Source organism: Euprymna scolopes, chromosome 1 (genome assembly GCF_053919585.1).
Source record: "Euprymna scolopes isolate OS-2025 chromosome 1, ASM5391958v1, whole genome shotgun sequence".
Taxonomy (NCBI): domain Eukaryota; kingdom Metazoa; phylum Mollusca; class Cephalopoda; order Sepiida; family Sepiolidae; genus Euprymna; species Euprymna scolopes.
In genome coordinates this window covers 63,777,226-63,798,212 of record NC_136482.1, presented here as the reverse complement: position 1 = coordinate 63,798,212, position 20,987 = coordinate 63,777,226, and the positions used below count along the sequence as shown (strand labels likewise).

General features: G+C 32.4%; 1 protein-coding gene across 3 annotated transcripts in view; it reads right to left on the bottom strand.

Annotated features, from left to right (window-relative positions):
- LOC145300993 (GATOR complex protein Iml1-like) overlaps window positions 1-20,729 on the bottom strand; it is a 204,016-nt gene extending 183,287 nt beyond the window's left edge. For 2 of the 3 annotated variants that reach the window (XM_080144538.1, XM_080144559.1), the window contains exon 1: window positions 20,468-20,729. In XM_080144538.1, coding sequence (XP_080000664.1) covers window positions 20,468-20,507 — 40 coding nt within the window. In that variant the 5' untranslated portion in view covers window positions 20,508-20,729. Of the gene's footprint in view, window positions 1-15,258; window positions 15,376-20,467 lie in introns of those variants that run through there. The other variant, XM_080144549.1, reaches the window with a different exon arrangement.
- Window positions 20,730-20,987: the final 258 nt, after the last annotated feature.

The window sequence follows — 20,987 nt, the reverse complement described above, 5'->3', positions numbered from 1 at the left end:
AGTGAAAAAAATGTAAAAGAAAAAAAAAAAAAAAAGACATTATGCAGAGCTTCAGTTATTGCTGCTACAATTTACGAATCTTCCCCACTATGTCTTGCCAGATTTGAAACAAAAACGAAAGACATTACATTAACCAAATATAAAATAAATGGCTATTTTGTTAACGCCATGGTCATTTGCGGGAGTGTAGGGATGTTTATTAGTAAAAATATTGCAAAAGAATGAAATCTCTTTATTATACCAAAAGCAAAAATCAACAGCTTTAGCAGATCCTCCACAACATATTGAAATCATTGCCAAGACATTCTGGTGTAATAGTAAAAGTAATTAAAGATCTCTTTACTGACATTATTATAAGAAAAGATATTCTACATACTAAAATATAATAAAGTGATATTAAAACTTAATGGTCCAAGGGTTGAACTTATTGGAGCTGTTAACAAAAGTAATAAATTTCCATCCATAAATATCCCTCCACCTCTTTTCTTGCACCTCACTCCTAAAACAATGCCCATTGCTACTAAATCACGCCAACATATAGCCGATACTAAATTTATAAAGCAGGAAACAGCTAGAATGTTAAAAGAAGGCATAATAGAGCCCTCTGTGTCTCCATGGCAAGCTCAAGTATTAGTGGCGTCCAATGAAAACCATAAGAAAAGAATGATTGTTGATAATGGCAATATGATAAACAGATTTTCTAAACTTGATGCTTATCCTTTGCCTAGCATTGTTAAAATAGTGGATGACATAGCCAACTACAATATTTTCACTAATTTGGATTTTCAGTCTGCCTATCACCAGATCCCAATTAGCCTTGGGAAAACTCAAAAGGAACATGACTATAATCTTCAAAGATCCTATGATGTAGTGAAAAAGTACAATATCACTCTAAATGAGAATAAAAATACTATTTTAGTTGATTCAATTACATCCATCCAAACATTACCAGTTATTAACGGTATATTGGCCTCATTTGGGTCAGCAAAATACTTCTCAAAATTAGACTTAAAGGTTAGCGACAGATTAAACTGAGTAAAAATTATAAAGAGAAAACTGCATTTACCTGCTACTAGGTATGTGATGCCGTTCGAACTCACAAACGCTTTCGAGATCTTCCAAGAATTGATGTAGATAGTATTACAGGGGCAAGAAGAGTTTGTGTTATCATATTTGGACGATATATTAATATTCTCTAATACAATGGAAGACCACTTAGAGCACATAGATAAGATACCAAGTAGTTTGTGCAAACATAATCGTAGATTAAAAGCTATGAAGAAAAGAAATTCAGTATCTAGGGTTCAAAGTTGTCAGTGAGAAGAGTATACAGGTCAGTAAGAAGAGTATACAAACAAACCTGGATAAAGTCAACTCTATACAATCGATTTTGACTCCAATCATTGTAAGACAGGTGAGAGTTTATCACAATGACCTCATACTACTAGCGATTTATTAGAAATTTTTCCAATATCGCCAAGCCACTAGTTTAACGAGGAAGCATGCATGTTTTCAATAGAACGATGCATGTCAGGCTGCTTTTGAGAGTCTAAAAACAATGCTTACAGAGACGGTAATACTGGCTTATCCCAATCCAGATAAGGACTATAGACTGTATATAGATGCCTCTGATCATTGAATTTGGGCATGTTCATCACAAATAGTTTATGATCAGTGGGAGGATAAAAAAGGTAGAAAAACAATTTACTTTTTATTCCACAAGCCTAGTGACATACATACACAATGGTCAACCATACATAAGGCAGTATACACTATGCCCTTCAGAAATTAAATCAATACTTGCATAGTGCAACGTTCATCATCTATATGGATCATAAAGCCCTAGAATACTTACTCAACTCACCCATACAAAACAAGAAGATACAGACGTAGCTTTAAGTATGGCTGGTTATAATTGCATAATACTATAGCTGAAATGAAAAGATAATATTCGTGCAGATCTCTTGTGACACACTGTGGATGCAAGTCAGGGCAATGATGATCCTACAGTAAAGATAGATAATAGGAATTATCTAGTAAGTGCAATAAATTCAAATCTCTTCAAGCCGAAAGAGTTGGCATTATATCGGAATGTTACTTGCTAATGACCAACCCACGTTATGGAGAATAGATTTAATCAGGCAACAAAAAGCTGATAAAGAAAATTTTGGATTTGAACATGTGAATACAAAATTAAAGTGCCCAAAATAAAACAAAAAAATTACATGTAAATGGATGAAATAGTCTATTACTTGTCTCAATCCAACAGCAAACCCTTGATTAGATTATACGTACCGTCACATCTTCAGAAAAGAGTAGTTACCATGATGACAATGGTCACATAGGCATGGAAGAGACGTTTCATACAATCAGACAAAAATATTTCTGGCCATGTTTATTTAAGGAGATAAATATATAGGTAAATGTTCCATGCCAAACTAGAAATCTGAGGAAACAACAACCTCAAATGCAGGAGTGTGATTTGCCTCCTCCTCCTTTCGCTAAACTGGCATTAGATGCTTCCAGGCCCTACCCCCTTTCAGGTAGCCAGTATATAGTAACATTTATAGATATGTATAGTGGTTGGCCGGAGGCTTTTGTTTTCGCTAATAAAAAGACAGAAACTGTGGTGCATCGGTTGATCGACAAGATTTTCAACAGATTTGGATCACTACTTCAGCTTCTAACGGATAACGGGCCCGAAAATAATAAAATGAAAAACACATCAGAGGACACGATGTGACTAAGTGCTTCTATCATCCTTAACGTAACGGGGGAAAGTTGAAAAGTTTCATAGAACTATGCATGATGTTTTAGCAAAAAAGATAAGGAAAAACGAACAGGCATGGGACATTTAAATCAATCAGATATTGGCAGCTGTCAAATGCGAGTAAGATGACAAATTTTTCACCATACTACTTGCTTTATAACAGAGATGTTATTCTGCCATGAGATAACATACTGAGACCTTGTAGAGTATACTATGGTGATGAACATCATGAAATCGCTCTACAAGAAATGCATTAGACCTTCACTTTAATTAGCAACAATATTAAAAAAAGCAAGGATAAAGATGAAAGATGATTCAATTAGCAAAACAGAATATGTAGTTTAAGATTGGTGATTTAGTTCACTATAAAAATCATCAGAAGAGAAGGAAGCTAGATGTGTGCTGGTGACCGTATTATGTAATTATTGACAAGACTGGGCCTTTCTCATAGAATTAGAGACCAGTTAACAGACTATTACGAAGGTGCATGCTGAACACTTCCAAGCAGCATCTATCAAAGAATGGGAAATCCCTACTACAGAGGTTATTAAGGAAAACTACAAGAGAATCCAGCAAAATAACAGAACATGCTGATTTTCCAATGCAGAAGTGTTAATATCAGAATGAGAATTCAGACAATGAGTCTTAATGTATTGTTGATGGAGTGCCATATTGTGACACAGTATGTCAGAAGGCGTTAATAGCATAGGTATGGATAGTACCGTAATTGGGACACCTTCAGATCCTATAGGTAAAAGTAGGCTCGACACAGATATAAAGAAGAATAGCACTGAGGCCCAGAAAATTAACAAAGAACAAGAGAAAGAAATCCATAGATTGGGTCAGAAGTACACTTCACAAAGCAGTCAGGGCCTACTAGAAATGATAACTAGTCCTCTAGTCAAGTTTATACAACCCCTATCCTAACATTAAAAAAATATATACGACCCCTATCCTAACATTAAAAAAATACATGTATCCTTTTCCTATATGGCAGGCACAGAATAGTAGTGGCTTCCCGTTTCAAACATAGTATGTTGAAATGGTGAATAAAGTATCAAATTATAGAATTAAACTGGAGTAGAACGCCTGGGATTGTCGAGTGTCATTTACCTGATATCAATTTGGAAAATTGAGACAGTTACCACTAATGATTCGAAGGTCATGCATATGGGTGTCTACTGGTGTATGACAAGTTAAGAAAAAAAATGTGTTCATGGAACTAAAAGAGATGAAATGCATTTTGTTCCATTATGAGGATAAAGACTGATATTTTGCTTTTGTTTTGTACCAAGGCCGATGTGGGTGTTGTGGAGGAGAGACATGGAGTAAAAATGTACAAATTTTTTTATGGCAAAGGAAGGAGTGCTGAATAATGGGAACCGGACATATACCAGAATAAACTGAAGTAACAAAAAGTCCAGGACGATGCCAAGTAAAAAAAAAACAGCCTAGATTCTGACCTATGACATAGTAAATAATCAATAGTATATAGCATTACAAGCATATGCTGTATTTTCGTGAACATTGGTAATATTACATACCTAATGTGCTTCAACAAGTAATATCTTTTTTTATTTGTGGGTCAATTTTACAAAAGAATTACATTCCTGGAAAGATGTTAATTTATTTTTCTTTTAGGCGTTCAAAACATTGAAAAGTTAAAAAATGAAAAACGGTAAAAAATGATGACAGCAAAAAGGGAAACTGTTTTTTCAATGTTTACATTTCATACATTATGTTTGGATACACATGCGTGGGGTCAAATTTGATTGGATATGGCTGAAATTTTACAGGCTATTTAAGCATAGAAGTCCATCTCTACTGGACTTTGATTTTTATTTTTACAACCACAAGAAACGAAGTTACAATCGAGCAAAGTTAACAAAGAATATTTCAAAATTGATAAGATAAATCAGTATATATCATCCATTTTCATATAGATAATAGTTTCAGAATTATTTTCATGTATAATATGTAAATATTTGATAATTATTAATTGAGTGGAAATTACTTTGAAATGTCATCTTTTATAGAAATTCAAATCCGCTTCAGAAAAACGGCTTGTTATGCATTTAGCTGACTAAAGAATAATAAAATCTTTTTTTCTGCTTTCAAAACGAAAGCAGAAAAATCAGTTTCATTTTTTTATTCTGTGTTTGTCAATTTAAGTTCGATAAAGAATTTCATTGTGATGCATTTTGTAAATTTTTACCTTGTTTCCACCTTAATATTTTTCTTTAAAATTTTTACCTTGTTTCCACCTTAATATTTTTCTTTAAAATTTTTACCTTGTTTCCACCTTAATATTTTTCTTTAAAATGACTACCATTTAAGATTTTCCGGTATGCTGAAAATGAATATCGCATTTAAATTTTCCACAAATAAGTAGTTTTCGGGATATTAAGCAATGTCATTTCTTATACTATTGCTGGTGGCCATCTTGGTATGTGCGTTTGCACATAGTTTCTCGAGGTTGCGCTTGCACATACCAAGATGGTCACCAGCGATAACATAAGAAATGACATTGCTTAATATCTGGAAAACTACTTATTTGCAGAAAATGTAAATGTCATTTTCTTGTAATTAAGAAAAACATTAGATAAGTAAAAATGAGATTAAAATAGACCAAGATTCGAACCTTGTAAGCAAGGTTGGGAAATAGATTCAGAAAGGAATTCGCATTGCTCAGTTTCACATAAAATAGTTAGATATATTGTTGTAAAAGGAATTTTAATTGTTCAATTCTTTTTATGAAAACTGTATTAAAATAAGGTCATCGAGAAGAACGAACAATAGCAAATTAAAAAATATTGAAAAGTAAGTTAGGTCGAAAAATAGGTTAGTAAGAATTCTTTGTCTGCAGAAATGGTTTGGACATGTGTGAACCACGCATGTTTAGGCCACGCGAGTTTCCACGTGTATGTGGCACTTTTGAAGCCATACATAACGTCATAGCAGAAAATGAATTCTCAATATAGTTTGCTAGTTTTAGTTAGATTGGACAGACAGACAGAGTTGGAGACGAAAATAGAAGACAGAGCTGAGATGGTCAGAGGAGAGTCCTTTTGGAAGCGAGGGAGAAAGTTTTAAACATGTAGAAACTCCTGGAGGTCATCATCATTTTGATCGGTCGAATGATATCATCATTTTGACCAGACAAATGGAATAAAAGAACATCTCATATTTTTGTAACTGCCGTCTTCGTGTCGTCATTCTGCAAATCAAAGGTAATGTGTAATCAATATTAATGAACTTTGTATAAACCCCATCCTAAGTAATGACTCTCTCCATCATAAGTAATGACTGTCCCCTCCTGTTTTAAAAGAACTTATCACTCTCTCCTACGATATATGTTATAAGAAACCACAGACTGTAAAATGTTATGTCAATTCTCTCTTCCATCCCCTCATCAGCGCCGTCTCCCCAATATGAAATCCCCTATACAACATTCGTTTCCAACATACCCTAAAACATAGAAAAGTAATCATTTTAAATGTTAAGGTGGAAACAAGGTAGAAAATTACTGTTTTATTTCTTTGTTTACATAGTTGAATGTTCAGTAAAACAACAGAATAGAAATGACAAAAATTACCATCAACTGGTGAATATATAGTTGTTGCTTATCAGGATTCCTGATATCCTGGTACTGTGAAAGTTACATCAAGGATTCATGTAGAGTACGATTTATGGTTGCATCTCAGAAAATAGGTGTATATTTTGGGCCAGATAGAGAGGATTTACAAAATTGAAAATTGGACTGGTCCCAAAATGCATAAGTTCTGGTCAACTATGGGAATTTCCATCTTTTACAGAAATCCAAAATCTATATGAAAAATTTTCTTTGATTTATTTCTGAGATTAATTCATATCTACTCAATTTGTTTTTCTTTGAGGGAAGTAGTAAATACCGGCCATGAATGCTCTTTAGGCATTCAATGGCTACACCCAAGATTAAGCTCTCCTTTGGTGAGGAGGCAGGAAAATGCCTATTCTCAATAAAGCTATATTTAAATACTACTATAATACTTAGTTTTGTTCATGAATAGACACCCATTGTAAACATGCGCCAGTTTAAAAAAAAAATTGAAATTTGTACATCTGAATTTATAATTCATGGCTTATGGTCAAGAGGTACATCAGATTTGACTGCATAATCAGAAAGAGCACACAATTTTACATCAGAGTGCCAAATTTCATGAGAATAGCTTGGAGAATAAATAAATGGTGGCTAAATTACCGAATTTCTTGAAATTCGGAGGTACGTAATTTAGCCCACTTGTTCTAAAGAAAATGTCTACGGAAAAGCCTAAATTTTGACATTTAAAATTCTCATAACTTTTGAACTACTGATGGTATTTGCGTAATTCAAACAGTTTTAAGCATCTTTTACATAGCTCTTTTCATGCAAGTTGATAAAATAATTATCTAAAACGAAAAAAAATCAACTTGTAATGCTGCAAAGGAATCATAATAAAAAGAAAATGCTATATTAATTTATTTTATTGAGGACTATTATTCTCATCTTTTATTAGTTCTTGTTTTCATGACGTTTCAGCCAACTATTCCTCTGGCCTTCGTCAGGTGGTAACCGCGACGGATAGAAACTTTGAATCTCCTAACTGCATTCTCAGCAATCACTGCTATCCGTAGTTGTTGTAGTCTCACCACGTTTTGGCCAAGTAAGCCTCTAGCCGGCTTTGGGTAGGATTGAAACCGCTATCTTCAGACAATGTTCATATGGAACCATAGACATTCAACATCTATCAACTGCGAGACGGGCCCCAAAGGCGATCAAGGTTGGATTTTTTTATCTTATAAATTCACGTTTATTATCTGATCTTCCATCTAGAGTTCATCTCAGAGTTCACATTTGATATCTAGTATGTGGAAGGAAAAGAAAATGCTGTCACAGATGCCCTGTCTAGATCTGATGTCAACACAGTAAAAGACAGCCCACTCAGTCAAGATTTAATAGTTGCAGCCCAGAAATCCGATGCAACTATCCCTAAGGATTAGTTTACGCATCCCTGCATTTGAAGGAATTGCCTTTCAGCAATAGAACATTGTACTGCAATACAAAACTAGATCGACCAAACCCTACATACCACTGACACTCAGAAGACAGATTTTCAACCACCTGTACAGATTGTCACATCCTAGCAAGCGTGCAATGGTCAGACTCTTCACTGATCGTTTTGTTTGGCCAAACATGAATTCAGACATCCAGAATTGGGTATCAACATGCCTTGAGTATCAGAAATGCAAGATACACTGGTACACAAAATCTCCACCAGGAACATTCAGTAATCTTGATGCAGGTTTTAGTCACATCTACATTGACATAGTTGGACTTCTACCAATGTGCCAGAATTACCAGTATCTCTTCACAGTAGTTGACTGTTTCTCCAGGTGGTCAGTAGCAGTACCTCTCAGAGATACCTCTGCTAACACAGAAAGACAGTCCTTCAGGAGTGGATTGGAATATTTGGTGTGCGCAGTATCATTACCACAGACCGTGGGGCACAGTTCCAGTCTATACTCTTTCAGTTCACTCAGCTGTTTGGTGCCAAACACATCAAGACCACTTATCCATATGCCAACGGTCTTATGGAATGGTTTCACCAGACACTGAAGATTTCTCTACCGACAAATCATCCTACCAACAACTGGGTAGTTCATCTACCCTTAATACTCGTGTCTTTACGCAACTCACCCAAAAGACCTAGAATGTTCTCCAGCGGAAATAGCACCAGCTATATTTTCGATGACATCATACCCAACCTCACTCCTGCAAGCACTTTCACTCAAGAACTATGCCATAAAATGGCCCAGCTAAAATATATGCCACGCAGGCAACCTTCAACAATTATCCACATTCCATGACGTCTCCAGGACTGCAAGTTTATTTTCATCCAAAATGACTTGGTGAAGAAACTAACATCTACATACCAGGGTCCCTACCGAGTCCTAAAACGCTTGGAAAAACACCTCATCATTGAACGAGGGAACTCAATTGATAGAGTCAAACTGGCATTTCTTGAGAAATCTCCACAGAGACAGAACCCAGCTCAACAGATCTAGAAGTCTCACCTGACCCAATAATTACACTGTCGCAAGCTGCTCCACCAGAGTCAGTGTCAAATCCAACCAGGTGGACACATCTAGGAAGGAAGGTTACATTCCTAAAGAAGTACAAATCATATGTTTACTTCTAATTGATAATAATCACTTATCCTGGGAGAGGACCTTGTCGTGGTGTGTATTTACTATGCTGGTCATTTGTAAACAATCTTATATACGCTACCTGTTAATAACAATCATCATTACTATGTGATAAAAATAGTAACAACTCTTCATTTCGAATAGAAAAAAAAAAAAAAAAAAAAAAAAAAAAAAAAAAAAAAAAAATTCAACCTGTTCTCCATGAAACAAAAAAGAAAAGACTTGAATTCCAAACTGAAATGATTGTAAAGAATAACTAACACCCAATACCACCATTGACTATTATTAATACCAGCTTAAATTAAGTTTAGTCATTTATTCATGTATTGGGCGTGTTGCTGCTGAGTGAACAGTTTTTCATAAATGCCAAAGACTTTGGCCAAAAATTAGCTTTTAGCAGGGGAGCAAAGAGTCTTCCCACACGTGACTTTCACACGCCAAGTCAATAGAGCTTGGCAGCTAATGGCTCTCAGCAGCAGCAGTTGTTCAAACAATCCTCATCAGAGTTACCTCCAAAAGTTTTTCACAACAAACAAACAGCCCTTTTCAGAGCTAACTTCCAAAAGTTTTTCCACCTTCAACAAATCTGCCTGCACTCTGAGACGCCTGCTCGCTCCTCCAGCTGCTTCCAATGTCTTCTGCAGTCTTCAGCTGACCTCTGCAGCTTCAAACGACTCCAGTTCACTTGTACAGCGGCCCGTCTGACTCTGGTGCCTCCAGCCACTCATTCCAGTGCCCACTGATATTCAGCTCAGCAGCCCGCTGAAACCTACCTTCCAGTGCCCACTGACATTCAGCTCAGCAGCCCGCTGAAGCCTACCTTCCAGTGCCCACTGACATTCAGCTCAGCAGCTAAATAGGATTTGCAGATGAGATGAGAAAAATAATGCATTCAAACTGTTTATGTTAAACATTATTACGAGGAGTCATTCAAAGTAAAAATTTAATTTATTTTAACCATATAAACTAGAGAAATGCACAATTAAAATGTGTAAACATTTTAATCCTGTAAAAATCAAGATGGATGTTATCAACAATTTCGTAAGTATGAAGCAGGGTATTCCTTGGACGTTGAGTTCCATGGCGACCAACAAAAAAAAAAAAAATTTACTCATCGCTCCCTTAGTCCTCCCTCCCCGACGCATGCGCACGTAACATTTTTTTTTTCTTTTATTTACTAACGTTGCCGTAGTAACTAAATGATTATTTGTCACTTTTACAAACATTTATTTATTTATTTTGAAAAAAAAGTTTTACTCTTTATGAATATTAAAAGAAAAAAGTTACTTGAACATTTATTAATAATTTCTCACTTTTACAAATATTTGTTTTTAAATTTCTTTTTATATAACGACTTTCTTTGTTTTTAATAGTATTTGCGGATGGGTATGCTGACAAATATCAGTTAAATTTTGCAAATATTTTTTCACCCCCTCCCCCCCCAAAAAATGGTGTTTATTCCGAAATCCGTTGTTAACATGGGAAGGTTGAGGGTGTTTATTCTGAAAGCCGTTCTTAACATTTGTAGAGGTGGACCTAATGTAACAGAGTGGTACGACGGTACGTCGTGCGAAATATTTTTACATTAAATTTTTCTTTTCAATTTTGTTTGCTAATAAATATTGTAATAAAATAAAATTATTAAAAAATTGTTTAGTTACTTTTTTTTTTTTAATTTATTTTAATTTTATAATTTAAAAATTTTGAATGGTGCGAAAATAACATTAAATAAACCAACGTAAGTAAATAAATTGCTTGTAAAAGTAAGAAAGAAATGTTATCTTGACATTTATTGGGTGGCTTTCTATCACCATTTTGTTTTATTTCTTATTTTGAATTGATTATCGAGTCTTCAAAGACATCGCGGTCATCTTTTCTTGTTCCCCGGCAGCGTTCAACATTACTCTTTTTTCAAACCGAATAAACATTTTACATTAAAGAAAAACACAAAAAATTTATCCAATTAGGTAGAAAAGAAACTTATCTTGACTTTGATAACATTTGTTATATTTTTGTTTAACCTCTTTTTCGAATCTATGTGTAGTAAAACAAACCCGAAGTTTATTACAAAAACGCTTTGTTTTCGCACCATTCAACAATATGCGCATGTAAATTAAAAATATTTGTAAAAATGAGAAATTATCAGTAAATTCCTGATCTTAAATGGAACACGTATATCAAATCTGTTGCCAAGGCCGCTGGAAAAATGGTGGGATCTTTCTATCGATCCAGTAGATATCTCACTGCTGATGCTATTCTCTATCTATATAAGAGCCAGGTACGTCCAAGGATGGAATACTGTTGCCACATCTGGGCAGGAGCTGCTAGAAAGGACTTGTCCTGCCTTGATAGAGTTCAAAATAGACTTCGTAGCCTCGTAGGAGATGTCCTTTTCTCCTCCTTACAACCTCTATCTCACAGAAGAGATGTTGCGAGTTTGTCTCTGATGTATCGTTATTTTCATGGAAAGTGTTCAACTGAGCTTCAATCTATGGTCCCCCCTCGCCAAACTTTCACAAGAAACACTCGTCTAGCTGTAAACACTATCAATAATTTCCCCCACTCTTTATCTGTGCCTAAACCTAAACGTAGATTCCATGAACAAAGCTTCTTTCTTAGAACTGCACGCCTGTGGAATTGTCTTCCGTTTTCCTGCTTTCCGGCTGACTACAATATGGTTGTGTTCAAGTCTAAGGTAAATAAGTTCTTGATGAGCCGTTCCATATAAGTTATTAAATTTACCAAATGTTCATTACTAATGATTACTATATTGACCAACTTCTACTGTGCACTCTTTAACCCTTATCCTTGAGTGGCATCTGGGCCTTGATAATGTGGTGATGCCTTTGTAAAAAAAAAAAAAAAAAAAAAAGTTATTTTTTTGTTTTTGTTTTACATTAGGTCCACCTCTACAAATGTTAAGAACGGCTTTCAGAATAAACACCCTCAACCTCCCCATTTCGAAATAAACACTATTTTCTTGGGGAAAATTGGTGAAAAAACATTTGCAAAATTTAACCGATATTTGCTGTCAGCAGCAGCATACCCATCCGCAAATACTATTAAAAAAAAAAAGTCGATAAAAGTAGTCATTTAAAAAGAAACTTAAAAACATATGTTTGTAAGAGTGAAATACATGTTTAGTAACTTTTTCATAAAGAGTAAAACTTTTTTTCAAAATAAATAAATGTTTGTAAAAGTGACAAATAATCGTTTAGTTACTATGGCAACGTCAGTAAATAAAAAATGTTACGTGCGCATGCGTCAGGGAGGGGGGGTCTAAGGGAGCGACGATTAAATTTTTCTGCTGGTCGCCATGGAACTCAACGCCCAAGGAGTACGTGAAGCAGCCTTGACCTTGCAATCAAAAACCAAGATCGACTAAAAAAAAAAAAAAGCATGACAATTTAAACACTTGGATGCAAGTAAAACGTAAACTGCGCCGTCAGTATGGGACTTCTTAGAGTCAGTGTCACAAGTGGGCACAAATAAATTCGGCAAAATCCTTTGTTACATCACCGGCATTTATTCTACATAAATTATTTGTCATTTTAAATTTTTTAAAAGTTGTTGAAATTATTTGTTATTCTAAATTATATAAAAATTAGGTGCTTGTTAAGACACAGTCAACAATTCTAATTTTTTTATATGTTGTTTAAAAAAAAAAAATAATAATAATATTACGAACTTAGTTGTCATACTGAAAATAGTAACATACCAAAAAATTACGAAAAATTATTGAGTGGAAATTTATTTCTAGTTAAAAGTAATTTTTACAGAAAATTGGGTAAAATTACAATTTTCTTAGACCTTATAGAGTAAGCAGTAGGAGGCTACACACAGGGGGCATAATTCCGAAATGAATATTCTAGATTACAGGTGTCATGGTTGCAATATTTGTTAATGATTGCATTTTTTTTTTTTTTTTTTTTTTTTTTTACTAAAAACAATAGTTGTTCGACTATGAATTTTCATAATTTTTGGATATATTACTGTTTTCGACATGACAAGTAAGTACGTAATATTGTTTTTGCTTAAAACGATTAATTTAAAATATAAATTTATCAACTACAGCTTAATGATCAAACATTGTTTAAAAGTTGTTTAAATTAATTTAATTTTCATGTGGTTTTTTTTTGCATTTATTCTACACGAGTAAAAATACAAGTTGTTTGGGCTTGTATTACACGGATTCGAAAAAGTTGTCAAAAAACAAATATATAACAAATGTTATCAAAGGCAAGATAAGTTACTTTTCTACCAAACTGGATATATTTTTTGTGTTTTTATTCAATGTAACATGTTTATTCAATTCGAAAAACGTGCAGTGTTTACCGATGTATTGGAAAATTCAAAATGGCGCCCGACTCTCTCTTTAATACGGTAAGTTTGGGAAAAGGTGTTATAAATAATAAAGTAGACAAAATACTATTGAAAAAACACCGAATATATGTCAACTTATGTCACGGTAACATATATTGGGCGAATTTCTAACAGTATTTTGTCTACTTTATTAATTATAACACCTTTTTCCCAAACTTACCGTGTTAAAGAGAGAGTCGGGCGCCATTTTGAATTTTCCAATATATCGGTGAACACTGTATGTTTTTCTAGCTGCATAAACATGTAACATTGAATAAAAACACGAAAATTATATCCAGTTTGGTAGGAAAGTAACTTATCTTGCCTTTGGTAACATTTATTTGTTCTCTCTTTGATACGGTAAGTTTGGGAAAAAGACTAAGGTACTCATGCAGAGAGTGATCCGTGCTGAAATAACGTTAATATTTAAAAAGCCATTCTTAACATGGGGAGGGGAGGGTGTTTTGTACCTATTCTCTGTATTTTAACCTTGCAATTGAAGAAAAAAAAAAAAAAAAAAAAAAAAAAAAAAAAAAACTTTAATTAAACTTGGAAAACGATTTAAAAAATAGCGCGGATTATTAGCACCAAGACTTAAAAATAAAATAAAAACTAGACTAAATACTGTTAGAAACTCGCTCAATACATGTTACCGTGACATAGACGGACATATATTCAGTGGGTTTTTAACAGTATTTTTTATATTTTTAATTATTTTTCCCAAACTTACCGTGTCAAAGAGTCGGGCGCCATTGTATGATTTTCGAGCTGAATAAACGAATTTAGGAAAACTCGTCCCGGGGAAAACTCGTCCCCGGGAAAACTCGTCCCTTATTGAATAAATATCGATTGAAAACACATTTTATGATCGTTCTTGAAGGAGATATTGATTTTAAAATAAACTATAGCCCCCCCCCCCATAATATTTTTTAAAAAATATTTTTACTTGTTTAATGTTTTTTTTTTTTTTTTTTTTTTAAAATAAAATCGATTTTCTAAGTGTCCGTTTTCTACCTAACTGGCTAAGTTCTTAGTGATTTAACTTATTTTAAAGCGTTTATTATGTTCATACAAAGTTAATTACAAATTTTTGGTACTGGTCGCGGTAAGAGTTCCCTGCCGAACACCCTCCAAAAACAACGATGTCTCCCGTTTCTCGCGCAGCCGCAAAGGACATGTTTTAGTTGCCATAGTAACAACACTTTTTATCGACATTGTTTTACTGTTTAAAGACAGTACTTACTACACATTTATTAATAATATCTCACTTTTAATCACTTTTATCGACTTTTTAAAACTTTTTTTTTTACTCTTTTTAAATGACAACGTTAATGTTTATGAATATTGAAATAAAACATTATGTTTATGAATATTGAAATAAAACATTATGTTTATGAATATTGAAATAAAACATTACTACACATTTATTAATAATATCTTTTTTTTTTTTTTTTTTACTGTTTTACTGTTTGTGTCACTTTTATCGACTTTTTCTTTTATGAAACTTATCGGCGGTTCTTGAAATTTACTTACCACAAAATGATGATAGAATAATAAATTTACTTACGTTTAATCAATGTTATTTTCTTTTTTAAATAGCATTTTCTTTTTAAATGACGACGTTTTTACTGTTTATGAATATTAAAAGAAAAATAATTACTAAACATTTATTAATAAGAAAATGGGTGCTAGTGCACTTATGATCCGCGCTATATTTTAAATCGTATTTCTAAGCTTAAAGTTTAATGTTTTTTTATTCAATTGTAAGGTTAAAGTAGAGAATAGGTACAAAACACCCTCCCCGTGTTAAGAATAGCTTTTTAAATAATAACGTTATTTCAGCACGGATCAATAAGTGCACTAGTACCACAAAATGGTGATGGAATAATAAATTTACTTACGTTTAATCAATGTCATTTTCGCACCATTCATTCACTTTTATCGACTTTTTCTTTTTTTTTTTAATAGCATTTTCTTTTTTAAATGACTACGTTTTACTGTTTATGTCTCACTTTTATCGACTTTTTCGTTTTTAATAGCATTTTCTTAAAATGAATATTAAAATAATTTCCAACTTGTACAAACATTTTTACATGCGCATATAAACAACTAATTTTTTTTAATTTTTTACTTTTTTCATTTAATGAATAAAATAAATCATTTATCATTACTATGTGTTTTTAGTTTTGCGTTGAATGAAAATGCTATTTAAAAAAGAAAATAACATTGAAACATTAAAAAAGAAAATAACATTGATTAAACGTAAGTAAATTTATTATTCTATCATCATTTTGTGGTAAGTAAATTTCAAGAACCGCCGACAAGTTTTGTGGTAAGTAAATTTCAAGAACCGCCGATAAGTTTCATAAAAGAAAAAGTCGATAAAAGTGACACAAACAGTAAAACAGTAAAAAAAAAAAAAAAAAAGATATTATTAATAAATGTGTAGTAATGTTTTATTTCAATATTCATAAACATTAACGTTGTCATTTAAAAAGAGTAAAAAAAAAAGTTTTAAAAAGTCGATAAAAGTGATTAAAAGTGAGATATTATTAATAAATGTGTAGTACTGTCTTTAAACAGTAAAACAATGTCGATAAAAAGTGTTGTTACTATGGCAACTAAAACATGTCCTTTGCGGCTGCGCGAGAAACGGGAGACATCGTTGTTTTTGGAGGGTGTTCGGCAGGGAACTCTTACCGCGACCAGTACCCAAATTTTTTTTTGTTCTTATTTTAACGATGTTTTTTGGAGTCATAAAAACAATTAAAAAAAAAAAACCCCAAAAATTAAAAAACAGGGAGCGATTCGATTCTTCGTTACGCTTTTGGTTTTGTTTTTTAATTATGATAGTTTTTTGTTGTTATGTTTTTGTTTTCTGTCATACAACATGCACTCATGCGTTATTTAAAATTATGATTTTATCAATTATCAACAGTTATTGTCGTCCTGTCAAATTTTGCAAAAATTAACTAATAAATTAAAAGCGAAATATTTTTTTGGCGCGAGAGATGCCATGTGCTAACAATCTCTCGTTAACTCATTTTTAATTTTTTTAATTTTTACTTCAAAATTCTAAAATCAATCATTAAGAGAGAAAGTAATCACTAAATAAATTTATTAATCAATTTTATTGAAAACTCCGCTATGGTTTATCAAGAATCTTTTTAATTTCATTTTTTGTTGGTTGCTTTTCGAAGGGAGATATAGGTTTTATCCCCCCCTCTCTCTTTCTAAATTATATTTTAAAAAATATTAAAATTTATTATTTTCTTTTTAAAACCAAATCTCCCTCAGTAATTTCTTTAATTTTCTATTTTTTAACGATTATCAAGGACCCCCTAAGATACCGGGCATTATTTCTCGTTCTCCCGTAACACTCGATCGACATGTTTTTTGTTTGTTTTGTTTTTTTTTCTTTACCAAATAAACGATTCCAAATGAATTAAATAAACAACATAGTCGGCGAGGTAGAAAAATCGATTTTACCCTTTTATAAACAACAGTATATAAGTAAATTCTTTTTATATTAATATAAAAAAAAATATGCGGTCTCGTTTATGAACATAATAAACGCTTTTATTAAAAACACAAAAAAAACATTAAAAATATTAGGGGGGGGGGCTATAGTTTATTTTAAAAAACAATATCTCCTTCAAGAACGATCATAAAATGTGTTTTCAATCGATATTTATTCAATAAGGGACCAGTTTTCCTACCTAGCGAAAGGGGACGAGTTTTCCGGAGACGAGTTTTCCCGGCACCGAATAAACATGCTACATTAAATAAAAACCCTAAAAACACCCAGTTAGGTAGAAAAGTAACTATATTGTCTTTGATGACATTTATTTGTTATATATTTGTTTTTTTGACAACTTTTTCGAATCTATGTGCACAGTAATACAAACCCCCAAAACTAAATTAGGTAAAAAAAAAAAAAAAAAAAAAAAAAAAAAACTGGAAACTTTATTTTAATAAAAACTTTTTTTTATGAAAAGAAAGTTTCGGGTTTTTTTTTTTTTTTTTTTTTTTTTTTTACCTAATTTAGTTTTTGTACGCAGATTCGAAAAAGTTGTCAAAAAAAAAAAAAAAAAAAAAAAAAAAAAAAAAAAAAAAAAACATAACAAATAAATGTCATCAAAGACAATATAGTTACTTTACTACCCAACTGGGTGTTCTTAGGGTTTTTATTTAATGTAGCATGTTTATTCAGCTCGAATAAGCATACAGTGTTTACCGATGTATTGGAAAATTTTAAATGGCGCCGCCGCCGCCCGACTCTTTGACGCGGCAAGTTTGGGAAAAGGAATTAAAAATATAAAAAATACTGTTAAAAACCCACTGAATATATGTCCGTCTATGTCACGGTAACATGTATTGAGCGAGTTTCTAACAGTATTTAGTCTAGTTTTTATTTTTTTATTTTTAAGTCTTGGTGCTAATAATCCGCGGTATTTTTTTTAAATCGTTTTCCAAGTTTAATTAAAGTTTTATGGGATTTTTTATTCAATTGCAAGGTTAAAGTACAGAATAGGTACAAAACACCCTCCCCATGTTAAGAATGGCTTTTTAAATATTAACGTTATTATTTCAGCACGGATCACTCTCTGCATGAGTACCTCAGTCTTTTTCCCAAACTTACCGTGTCAAAGAGAGAGTTCGGGCGCCATTTTAAATTTTCCAATACATCGGTAAACACTGTATGGTTTTCGAGCTGAATAAACACGTCACATTAAGTAAAAACATATCCAGTTAGGTAGAAAAGTAACTTATCTTGCCTTTGATAACATTTATTTGTTATATATTTGTTTTTGTTTTTTTTTGGGGGGGGGCAATTTTTTCGAATCTATGTGTACAGTAATACAACCCCTTTTGTTTTTAATTTTTTAAGTAGTGTAAATTTCACTAACATGCTGTTTAGGAAAAAAAAAAATGGGTGACTGATTTACCAGAACGTTCTAACTAAAAAGTGAGCACCCCTTTCAAATGTCGAAATGTTTTGGGGTTTTTTTTAATTTTTTTTTTTTTTTCATAATCTGGTTAATTAGTGTCCATCATTAATAATAATCCAGTGAAAAAAAATGTCAAAAAAAAAAAAAAAAAAAAAAAAAAAAAAAAAAAAAAAAACTCAGTATAGAAATTACGCATGGATGATGATGGTTGTACAAGTACAACAACTCCGCCAGATTGACTTAAAATCAAAATTGTTTACAAGTTGATAAATTATCTTAGCATTTTTTTTTTTTTTTTTTTTTTTTTTTGCACTTTGTTTCGTTTCACTCGATCTGGGTTTTTGATTGCAAAGTCAAGGCTGCTTCATACTTACGAAATTGCTGATGACATCCATCTTGATTCTTACACGATTAAAATGTTTACATAATTTAATCGTGCATTTCACTAGTTTATATAGGTAAAATAAATAAATTTTTTACTCGGAAAGATTCCTCATCTATTAATGTTTAATATAAGTAGCATAATGAATGCCTTGCTTTTCTCATATCATCCGCAAACCCTATTTAGCGACATTACCGGGTTTTTTTTTTTGGGGGGGGGGCACTTTTTTGTACCAATGTGTTTTGTAACACAAACCCGAAATTTTTAAAGCATTAATGGAATCAGAATTGAAGAATAAAAAGATGCTAATTTATTGAAGTATTTTTAGTTAAGATAATTAAAAGAAAAACAAATAAAGCAGGAGAAAAGAAAAGGTTTTGGGGGAGTGGGGGTATTCCGCACTTACCGTGCTGAAATAATAAGTCATTATGTTGAAAACCATTCTTTACATAGTGGGGTGTTTTGTAACTATTCTGTACTTTCACCTATCGTAAAACTAGATCTTGAAAATACTAATTAAAAAAAATAGCGGTAAAACTATACAAACACCGTGACAGCGAATTAACCCTACCCCTAATCCTAACCCTAACCCTAACGCTGTCACGGTGTTTGTATAATAATACCAAAATAGCACGGTAATATAAGAGCATAAGTACCCTATTTTTAACTCATGCACTTATTGATCTATGCTGAAATAATAACGTTATTTAAAAAGCCATTCTTAACATGGGAAGGGGAGGGTGTTTTGTACCTACTTTAACCTTACAATTAAATAAAAAACAAAACTTTAATTAAACTTGGAAATACGATTTAAAAAATAGCGCGGATCCGGATCAGTAAGTGCACTAGCACCTTTAACTGTAATTACTTGTATGAAAATGTAGTCTACCAATATTTTGTTTAAGTTTCGATTTTTGAACGATTATCAAGAGCTTCTGTGTAATGCTTATGGTATCCATGTTTTTTTTTGTTTTGTTCATTCTAAATCAACAGAGTGGACACTCAGTTTCTTTTGAAAAAGAAACGCTTTAAAACAGCATATAGCATAAACTTATTCGGGTTTGTATTACTGTACAGATTCGAAAAAGTTGTCAAAAAACAAATATATAACAAATAAATGTTATCAAAGGCAAGATAAGTTACTTTTCTACCAAACTGGATATAATTTTCGTGTTTTTATTCAATGTAACATGTTTATTCAATTCGAAAAACGTGCAGTGTTGCAGTGTTTACCGATGTATTGGAAAATTCAAAATGGCGCCCGACTCTCTTTAACACGGTAAGTTTGGGAAAAGGTGTTATAAATAATAAACTAGACAAAATACTATTAAAAACACCGAATATATGTCAACTTATGTCACGGGTTGAGCGAATTTCTAACAGTATTTTGTCTAGTTTATTATTTATAACACCTTTTTCCCAAACTTACCGTGTTAAAGAGAGAGTCGGGCGCCATTTTGAATTTTCCAATATATCGGTGAACACTGTATGCTTTTCTAGCTGAATAAACATGTAACATTGAATAAAAACACGAAAATTATATCCAGTTTGGTAAGAAAGTAACTTATCTTGCCTTTGATAATATTTATTTGTCATATATTTGTTTTTTGACAACTTTTTCGAATCTATATGTACAGTAATACAAACCCACTTATTCCAGTAGATAGAAAAGTAACTTTCTTGCCTTTGGTAACATATTTGTTGCATCTTTGCTTTTTGACCTCTCTTATATTCTATAAGGGCTCAGAATTTGAAAATAAAATAGTATATACTCACCTTTGTATTTCCTTTCGTGTACGTAGAGTTTCAACTTCATAACTGAATCTGTAACATTCCGAATTAAACAACTTAGCACCAATGTGGAACGTTTTATTTAGAGCGATCCGTGAATGAACAGTAGTAGAACGCCATATTTTATTAGCGCGCTTGACATTTATGTATTTGCACCGGTTTATGATTAGAATGACAACCACCTTCTACTGGACAATTATTACAAGTACAAAAGCGGGTGACTAATACATCTGCTTAGAATGTATATAGCAAAAAATTTAAATGGAATTCAAAAAATAAATAAATAAATCGTTTGTAAATGAAAAATTATTCTAAAAGAGTACGTACAAGCTTTTATTTGTTTTACGGTGTAGGCTTTCAACATGTCCCGTCTGAATGATTCCATTTTAATCACAATATTTTCTAAACTCGCTAAATTACAAAAAAATAAATTCCTCCGCTCATCCCAAAAAACATTGATTTTAACTTCCTATATACAAAACATTACGCGTGTTTCTCTCCCAAC